This window comes from Orycteropus afer, unplaced genomic scaffold (assembly GCF_000298275.1).
Source record: "Orycteropus afer afer isolate SDZICR_OR568_19922 unplaced genomic scaffold, OryAfe1.0 scaffold00053, whole genome shotgun sequence".
In the NCBI taxonomy this organism is placed as follows: Eukaryota; Metazoa; Chordata; class Mammalia; order Tubulidentata; family Orycteropodidae; genus Orycteropus; species Orycteropus afer.
Genome location: NW_006921640.1, coordinates 5,783,120 through 5,793,222, shown reverse-complemented (window position 1 = coordinate 5,793,222; position 10,103 = coordinate 5,783,120). Strand labels below are relative to the sequence as shown.

At 37.4% G+C, this 10,103-nt stretch overlaps 1 protein-coding gene across 1 annotated transcript in view; it reads right to left on the bottom strand.

Moving 5' to 3' along the window:
• INTS9 (integrator complex subunit 9) overlaps window positions 1-10,103 on the bottom strand; it is a 173,545-nt gene that overhangs the window by 122,033 nt on the left and 41,409 nt on the right. The window contains exon 5 of the mRNA XM_007938721.1: window positions 7,611-7,697. Within this exon, the coding sequence (XP_007936912.1) occupies window positions 7,611-7,697 (87 nt within the window). The remainder of the gene's footprint in view (window positions 1-7,610; window positions 7,698-10,103) is intronic.

The window sequence follows — 10,103 nt, the reverse complement described above, 5'->3', positions numbered from 1 at the left end:
CACCAGCCACTCCTCGGAAGGAAGGTTGGGCAATCTACTTCCATAGTGATACTGCCTCAGAAACCCAAGGAGGGGTCACTATGAGTTGGGTCCAACTTGACGGCACATAACAACAACAACAATCTTTATAGAAGCAGATTGCCACATCTTTTTCCTGCAGGGCAGTTGGTGGGTTCGAACAGTGGACCTTAGGGGGTTAGCGCTGAATGTTTAACTACTGTGCTACTGAGGTTCCATATTTAAAACAGGGATTGGCTTTTCCAAAAGAACAAAATTTCATTAGTCTGCTGTACAACATTAAAACATATCTTTCTATTCCTTTTTCTTTTCCCTAGTATGTACTGGGCTGATTTTAACCAAGTCAGTGACCTCTCAATCATGCCATGTTGCCATGTTTTTGCTCATACTGCTCCCTTTGCCTTGGAAAGGTCTCTTTTACTTCATTCGAATCCTACTTAATCTGCTAATCTCAACATAAATTTTGCCATTTAGTACATAATCTTTGCTTGATAAGTTCTTTAAGTGCAAGGACTATGTCTTAAATGTTTTTTATATAAACTTATCACAGTACTAGGCACTTGGTAGTGACTCAACAAGTAAGTCTGAAGTCCTCTGGATTCCATAGTTATAGCCACAAAATCCTTTTGCTAATACCCTTTCTAGGTTTTTAGTCACTTTGTCATTACTTCCTTCTATCTCTTAATATCTTGTCTAATGTAGCTTTCCCTGAAACTCTCCCTATGTTTACTGAGGCCATAATTTTATAGAGGCATTTATAGAGCCATTCAAAGCCATTAGGATTATTGCCTGTTTTGGGGTAAGTCAGATAAAGAAATCCAGTGTGAACTAGTGTGCTTTTTCTGGCTTTCCAATTTATTAAAGTCAAGTTCTCGGAGTCTAAATGTTCCATAAGCACTTTCTAAAAGATTTCATTGTTTTGCTTCACTTTTATCACACTTCAGTGCCTAGTAAACTTCTTTCTCAGGGCTCTGGACTGACTCTGAGCCAGAGATCTGCTGCTCTTCCTCTAGCCTAGCAGCAGAACAGGCAGCACAAGATCATATATTTCTGTTAAAGAGTAAGACTATTTAAGTTGACAGGGACCACTTAAAGGTTGATAAATAAAACACTTGCTGGGCTGTTTTGTTCAGTATTTACTAAATAAATGAAAGAATGAATAAAAAAGCAAAATGAATATAAGAACAGAATACAAACAATATTACGAACCAAAAAATTCTGGGAGGAATGGGTGGGAGTGATGACCTATATGGAGTTCACCAAAAGGAAAGCCTCATAAACAGGAATTTATCCATATTAACCTGAAACTAGACTATAATCTTTGATTTTTGTTTTAGATGAAATTATGTCTAGACTAGACAAAAGGAATTGTTAGGCTACCAAAGCATTACAGAGACATCTCTTGAGAGTAATATCTTTGCTCTAATTCTATGCTCATTAAAAAAAAAAAAAAAAGCAAAAACTTTTATCTATAATTTGATCTCATAAAATGGACTTGCCCAACAGAACAGAGTACCCTATGTAAATGAACATTTCTATTCTGGAGCCAGGCAGAAGCATAAATTAATTAAGACATTTTTGTTTGTCAGTCACTAATCCTAAGAGTTTGGTTAGCATGAATCAGTCTGTCAACTTTGAGTGAAATAAAGCAATTACATTTCTGGAATTGCAAAGGTGAAGAACAAACTGTGATGACTCCATCAAAGTATGGTCACTCCATGAGGACCTGCCTTAAGTAGCCTCTCCCATGGACATTTTATAAAACTGTAACATAAGTGAACTTAAGAGTAATTTAATTCATTACTCTTGTTTTACAGAAAAGGAGACTGAGTTCCAAAGAATTTGAATGACAGAACAAACTAGAAACAATAGCGGGATTAGAAAACAGTTTTCTTTCTGTATAGTACTACCTTGCTTTCAACAGGAAAGAGAGTGTCTGAAGATTATTGTGGTTGTAGGAGGCAGATGTGTTTTGGTTAACTGAAGGGAGTTATGTTAAGTGTATCATTAAAGGAACAGAGGATGTGGTTATGTCTAAGTCCCCGGCACTGTTTTAAGTACTTTACTCATATTACTCATATAATCCTCACAACAACCTTATAAAGTTGTTAATACTATTTCTACTTTATAAATGAGGAAACTGAGCCTAGATCATTTAATTTGCCATAGCTACTAAGAAGCAGCTCTGACAATCAAATGTCAATCTATTTGACCTCCAAGTCCTTTTTCTTTTCAACTTTTACTGTGGTGAAAACATACACAGTAAGAACATAACAACTTCTCCATTTACAGCTCAGGGACACTGATGACATTTTCCCATGTTGTACCACCATTATTGCTATCCTTTTGCAAAATATTCCACCACCATTAGCAAAAACTCAATGCCTGGCAAACAAAAGCTTTCCTTTTTCCCCTTCCTCCTACCTCTGGTAATCACTAATAATCTTTGGGGAAAGTGTATATAAACACACACACACACACACACACATACACACTTTTGTTTGTTTTTCCCCCCAACCTATCTAGAAATTTTCCCTCCTCTCCTTCCCATCTTCTCCCTGGTAACAACAAAGAAAGTTTCCTTCCATGTATAAACCTTTCCTTGACTTTTTATAATAGTGGACTAATACAATATTTGTCCTTTTGTGACTGACATTTCACTCAGTATAATGTCCTCCAAGTTCATCCATGTTCTGTGGTGTTATGCAGACTCTACACTATTCTTTAGGATTGAACAGTATTCCATTGTGTGTACCACAGTTTGTTTATCCATTCCTTGGCTGAACGGGACTTAGGTTGTTTCCATCTCTTTGCTATCATGAACAGTGCTGCAATGAACATGAGTGTGCATATATCTATTCATGTCCTGCCTCTCACTTCCTTAGGGTATATACCTAGTAAAGGGATTCCTGGATCCAATGGTATTTCTATTTCCAACTTTTTAAAGAATCCCTATACCGATTTCCACAGTGGCTGTATCATTTTACTGTTCCATCAGCAGTATACGAGAGTTCCAATCTCTCCACATCCTCGCCAGCATTTGTTATTTTCTGTCTTGTTGAACCTCTAAGTCCATACTGATTAATTTTCTTCCTAGTATAAAGCTGACCTTGACAAATTCCTCTTTTCAAAGAGTGTCAGAGCAGAGGAATCTCAACTACAATATGCTTGTTTATTCTTCTGAATCTTCTAGAAGGTTATGTACCCACATTTTAAGCTCTGAGTGCTAAAATTGCTACAGCAACCCACCCAGGAATATACTATATGTATATTTCCTTAATTCTTGTGAGAGGCTTATCACATTATCCTTTAATGATTTATCCTTAATTGTAACTGTAGCTTTCTAATCTTATACTAGAAAAAAAAAAAAAAAAAAGCATTATACACAATATACTACTGGCTATGTTAGTCTCTTACATGGAATATTTTGCTTTAAATTTACCATAAAAGCCTAAACTGTGAAGTAAGTGTGGGAAAGTCAGAGACTCAAAAATGATTGCAAGGTATTCTCTTTTTCCTATCCTTCAAAATTCATCTCTTTATCAAGAGTAAACTGCAATGTCAAAATACGAAGAAGGATAGCTAACCTCTTTTAAATAAATCTCAAGGAGTAATGTCAATTGAGGCAGGAAGTCACAGAGCTGCCAAAAAGCAAGAGTAATAGTTTTGTGGGGGGTATATATACTAATACTAAATCAAATGCTAATTCAAACTAACTTCAAATGATTTAGGAGAATTTGTCAGATTGAGTTTGAAAGATTTTAATTTATTGTTTTTCTTAGTTGATAGTCTTATTAGTAACTTAAACTAATAAGATTCATTATTTCTAGGCACTTAACCAAGAGCTACTTTGAAATTGCCTGTGCAAGGTCTAAGCACAACCCAAAAACTGGGGCTCAAGCTTCATATTCAGCTCATAAATGTGTTCTGCTAGAATCATAGAGGATTTTTTTTTTTTAAGCTGAGCGCTAACATTTAAACACACACACATATGAAAAGCCATATTTAAAACAAACACATTTTGAGCTTATATTTAAAGAAAAAAAAAAAAAAGGAAATTTGTGGTAATGATGGCTCCCATTCCCACATGGCCACAGTCCGCTGCAGCTGTGTGTCAGCTGTCCCTTTAGAGGGGGCTGGGTTCACCAGTCCACAGTTCTCACCACTCACTTCACTCCTTTGTGTTACCTGCCTCACCCCTGTAGACATCTGAACTTGTGATCCTGTGATCCCTACTTTAGAGAAAATGGATAAGGAGAATGCAGGAATTTAGAAAAAAAGACAACTAAAGCAAAGACAGTCTATATCATTTAGGAAAAATTTCAATGATCTAGCTAGCAAAGAACTGTGTTTCTCAGTGTAGTATGTCACGATGCTTAAGATATGAGATATCAACTGGCTCGTGACAGAGAAATTTAAAAGCAATTTAAATCTTTAAGCACAAATATTGTCCAAATTAAGCATGTTTTTGTATTCTGGCACAAACTTAAAAGTCTAGGTGAATATTTCAAAGGAACTCTTTTATCTGATGTCAGTTATAGAATAAATAGCTCTTCAAATTCTTCTACCATGTCTAATATTTATGCTGAGTTGATCTAGCAGAGAAAGAGAACACAAACGTTCTTAACTTGTCAACATCTCAGTGTATGCTTTCCGATAACTAAAGTCTTCCCTTTCTCTATTAATAACCCTGGCTCATCTTGTACCATAATACTTGACCAGGGTCAGAACGAAATATGGTCTTTTCCTATTCTACAAGTAATTTTCCTTGCCCTTTTACCAAGCTAGCTTTCGGCACTTTCTGATTTTTGCCCACAGCACAAATTTAAGGCTAGATTTCATCTAGTACCTTTTTTTGAAAGGAGATTTCCTAAGCATCCTATGAAGTAACTTTTAGGCACCTTCCCTAGTCCTCTCCTTCTTCAAATTTTAATAACTCTTTCCCCTAATACATGATGACACTTCTTTTTTGTGCTAGTTACTTTGTTGTATTGTACAAAGAATGGGAGGCAAAGGAAGACTGCCAAGGACTTTGCTCAAGGCCACAGAAGAAAAGGCAAAATATGGACTAGGGACTTCCTGAGACTTGGTCCAGGGTTTGGAATTCAGGAAATAATGACCTTTGAACACCATTTCTGATGTGCCAAAATTATTTGTAGCAGAATACTATACGGGATATAAAAGGAGGAAGCAAAGGAAGCCAAAGCACGTGTGTTCTATGGGGAAAGAAAACAAAGTACTAAGGTTTCTAAGGAAAGAGATACATAGATCTGGGGTCCTGTATGGTCAAAGGGCGCACAGAGAGAGAAACAAAAGTGGGAAGATGGCATAGCAATGCTTAAGAGAAAAGGGAGCAGAGAATGAGAATGCAAAATAAGGAGGGGAGGGATCAAGTACTACAGCTGACAGAGCAGGTTGGATTAAGAATGCCATTCACACACATACAGAAGACTCACATATGTGCATGTCCATAAAATGTTTCTTAATGTGAAGTCATATATACACCATATCCCCAAACAAGAAAACAGAAACATAAAAAAGATCCCATAAAACACGGGAAAAAATGTGCACAGATAAAGATACTCTTCCCCTCACAGACTAGGAAGCTCACACACATGCTGGAAGAGGTGTGTGCTCAAGAGGGGGGCCTGACATGGACTAATTAAGTTGTCTGGGTTTGGAGAAAGTAACTCTGGAAATAGCATGGAGAATGGATGGGAGTGTAGAGACATGAGAGAAGCAAGATCCCACCACTACAAATTGGGCAACTCTCTTTGCCTGTTTTCTCTTCTGTAAAATGGAAACATTAAAGAACTGTTAAAGGATTAGATATACTACATGAATAAAACATTTGGAATAGGACCTGGCACACACAGAGTATCACATAAATTAAACAAAATAATGGAATATTTGCAAATAAGCACACAGAGGAGATTCATACCCTCACCTCATAACTCTGAAACATTCACAGCAGAAAAAAACACCATATTCCCCTAGCTACATAAACATATTCTTGTAAAATGAAGATTCACAAAATCTAAGACATTCTAGTTTTTAGATAAAGAGATGGCTAACACATCACTGATCTGGTGGGAAAGAGCGGTCAGTTGCAAGATAGCTGGAAAAACTTAGACTTGGGTAGGAGTGTATGGATCATACACTCCCTGAGAAGTCAAAGGATGTTTTTAATGCAGACTTGCAGTGCCCAAACCTGAAGGCTGGGATTATTATAGTGCCTGGGAGCTCTGGTAGAGTAGTGCCCAAGGCATCTGACTGCTAACCAGAAGGTTGGTGGTTCAAACCCACTAGCCACTCCTTGGAAGGAAGGTTGGGCAATCTACTTCCATAGTGATACCGGAGGGGTCGCCATAAGTTGGATACGACTCGACAGCAGTGGGTTTGGTTTTTGGTTGGGAGGTGGAAGCAGCAGTTGCTAGGGCTATAGAGATCCCTGGATATTAAGAATGACTAATGTTCTAAGTTACCATGGAAGTGGAGTCAAACTGCTTATAATTTGATTTATTTTACCTCTACAAACTGGTTTCTGATCCTAGCACTCTACTGAAGCTAATCTCTCTGGGATTGTTAATGAACTCCTTATTTCTATAGCAAAGGGCCTTATCTCCAGCTTACCTAATATTTCCACAGCATCAGATACCACTGACCACCCTGTATTCCCTTGGCTACTAGACTACTATACTCAGTTCTCCTCTCACTGTCCTAATTACTTCTTTCCTTGCTTTTTTTTTTTTTTTTAATAATTCTTACCAATTCTTTTTAATTCTTCCTCAGAAATTACTTTTTAACTAGACCTCTCCTCTTCATGCTTTAACTCAGGCCTTTCTGATCTCCCCTGGGCTTCTGAAACAGACCCACAGCCTGTTTTACTGTCCCCTTGTCTCTGCATTCCCATTGATCCTTTGTACTACTTCGGGAGTTGCCTTCTCCACAATAAATACGATCCAGCCATTTTCCACTCTCTAGAATATAAAATCCAAACTTCACATATTAAATTTTTCATTATCTCCTTCCAACTTACCTCATTAGTTTCATCTTTTCACTCTCTACCCACCCTAAACCAAACTGAACTTCTCACTATTCCCTGAAGACATTATGTTCAATGATGCTGTGCTTGGACCACTCTTCTTCTTCTTCTTTTTTTAAATCTGGAAAAGTAATTTTTTTCCTCCAAAACCCAGCTTAATTATCATTTCCTAAAGAATTCTTCCTGAGCTTCCCTTTGGCAGAGAAAATTATTCTTTCTCCAAATGCTTACACCACTGTAGTGAGATATCTCTTATAATATATGCCATGTGGGACTGTAATTTACCTGTTTCATTGTCTGATTTTCTTTTAAACTCTGAGCACCTCAAAGATAAAGCCACTTTACTAATTTCTAAAAACTCCTATACCTATACATAGTTGCGTCCCTAAATTAGGTGAATCATATATAACCCTTTCATAAAATGGGGAAAAAAACTTCAGTTATAACAGTATACCTCTTTAAACATAAAATAAGAAAACAAATGAGTACTTTGGGAAACAATAAGGCTCTACAGTTAGTTGCAGGAAGAGAAAGGAATAGTCCTCACCGCTGTATATCCTTATTCTTCCACAAGGAGGCAGACTGAGCCTTTGGCACTCTTTCAATAAAATTCACCAGCTCTTCCATGAGAAGCCTGAGTATAAACAAACAAACAAAAAGTGACTAACATCCATAAAGATGTTACTAGGCAAGGAGGGGAGGAGACTAGGTTAGGGTGGGGCATGGTAAATGGAGAGTGAAATTAAATGTACATGTAACATTGAATGTAAAACAACCTCTTAAAAAAAATATTAGAAAAACACCATGCTAACACTGCAGTCAGAAGACTGCTCACTCCTCACCATCATCTTCCTCTGTTGCATATAAACGTGGACATCATCTTTAAATATCGGGCGGAAGTGGGAGGGGAGCTGTTGCATTGTGGTAAATTGTGGTCAATGTCATGAGACAAGTGTATGTGAACTGCTGTATGGAAAGTGAATTTGCTCTGTAAATCTTCATCCAAATCACAATTAAAAAAAAAAAAATGTGGGCACCATTTTACACAAAGTTAAACAAAATCCTAGCCTTCTCAGTGAATTTCCATGTTTAAAATTCTAAACATTAAGATTAAAATTTCCCTTTAAAACAAGCCTGGTGTGTTTCTTGTCTCTAAACAGTGAGATACAGATGCCTAAGGTTTAACACTCAAAGAACCTCTGCCTTTGTTACTAAAAATACAAAAGGAGAAAATGTTACATGACTATGAAGTACCTTATTTTGGTGGCAGCAGGAGTAGTGGTAGTGGCTGTTTTTTAGAAATGACAATATTAATGGATATTTTAAAGTGATAAAATAAATTTTGACATGTTTTGGGAATTAGCAAAATTCTATGCAGAAGAATACTCTTAGGACTAATCCTAAAAAGTTAACTAAAAGATGTGTAAAAGGATGGGCTCTGAAGTTCGTAAGAGTGGAGAGACCCTAAACAATATCTCACTTTATAGGCTCAATGGTACATGTGATATAGGGAATATACGGGACAAAGAATTCTATAAATTCTTGATGGCTGGAGGTTGGCCAAAAGCTGGAAAGAGAATTTCAACATCTTGAATTTCATTCATAATCTAGCACAAAGAATCCATACTGGCTTAAATCCTCTCAGAGTCAACATACGCATATGGCAAACCACAGTTTATTATCATTTGAATTCTGAACAACTTTATTTTTTCCATTTATTTATTTAGTCCTAATACTATCTCCTCCTTCAACGATGAAGGGTCAATGCTTGTTCCAGAATTCCAAGAACTGGGAACCACGCTCATTATCATTCTGACTGTGGCTGTCGTGAGAATAGTCTGGTATGTCCATCTTCATGCTTTAAAATTTTCACACTAGAGTTCAGTGTTTTCAGTTTATCCTTTCATTGAAACAGATCTATTTTGTTGAGTGTTTTACTTTCCTGTAACAGTCCTTCCTCAGACTCATTTTCCTGTGTGCATTGCAGGTAATGTGGCTTGACACAAAAACAAGCAAATATTTTGTTTGATTTCTTATACTTCTACTTTGTTAGACATCTGCAAGACACTAGAACCCAAACTCAGGAGTCTACATGTATTTGGAGTTCCCATATATTGGACCCACTAGTTTGAACTGATACCATATTTGTCAATTGACTTCAAAATAATTATTTTTCCTGGGATAATTTTCTTCACATGATTTTTTGTTCTCACTATGATGCTACTTGTAGTAACCAGCTATGTTATGAAGAAGCTTGGTAGGAGCCAAGAAAGAGAAAGTAGAGCACTCTCAAAATCAAAGGAATACTTTGTAGTTTTTATTTCTTAGAGTCCCAAATTTTACTCTATCAACAGTAGAAACAACCTACCCATCTAATTATTTATCCTGTTTTTTACAAGCTGTCTCTATTAAACCAGAAAAAGGGTGAAACACTTTGCAAGCAAAGTTATGTCATTTCTTCCTCTTTTCTTAAATATGCTATGCTCCTTTTCCCTGAAACTCTTTGCTGTGCACCACTGTTGTTGTTAGGTGCCATTGAGTCGGCTTTGACTCATAGCGACCCTACGCACAGCAGAACAAAAAAAACACTGCCTGGTCCTGGGCCAGCCTCATGATCCTTGCTATACCTGAGTCCATCATTACAGCCACTGTGTCAATCTATATCATTGAGGGCCTTCCTCTTCTTTGCTGACCCTCCACTTCACCAAGCATGATATCCTTCTCTAGGGAATGGCTCCTTCATTTTTTTTTTTTTTCACCGTGATCTGGGTGAAAATTCAGAGCAAATTCACCTTCCATACAGCAGCCCACCCATACCCCGTCTCACAATACCGACCACAATTCACCACAGTGCATCAGCTCCCCTCTCACCTGCCCCCGACAGTCGCCTCTTCCCTATATGTCCATCCCTCTTTGCAACCATGCCCCCCGAACTGTCTCACTGCGCATACTCAGCCCTTTTTCTCCCATGATTGTTCTCTCCAAGGAGTGTATCTATCCCAGGTAAATGTTCAACTCCTATGCCTGTCTTTTGCCTGGC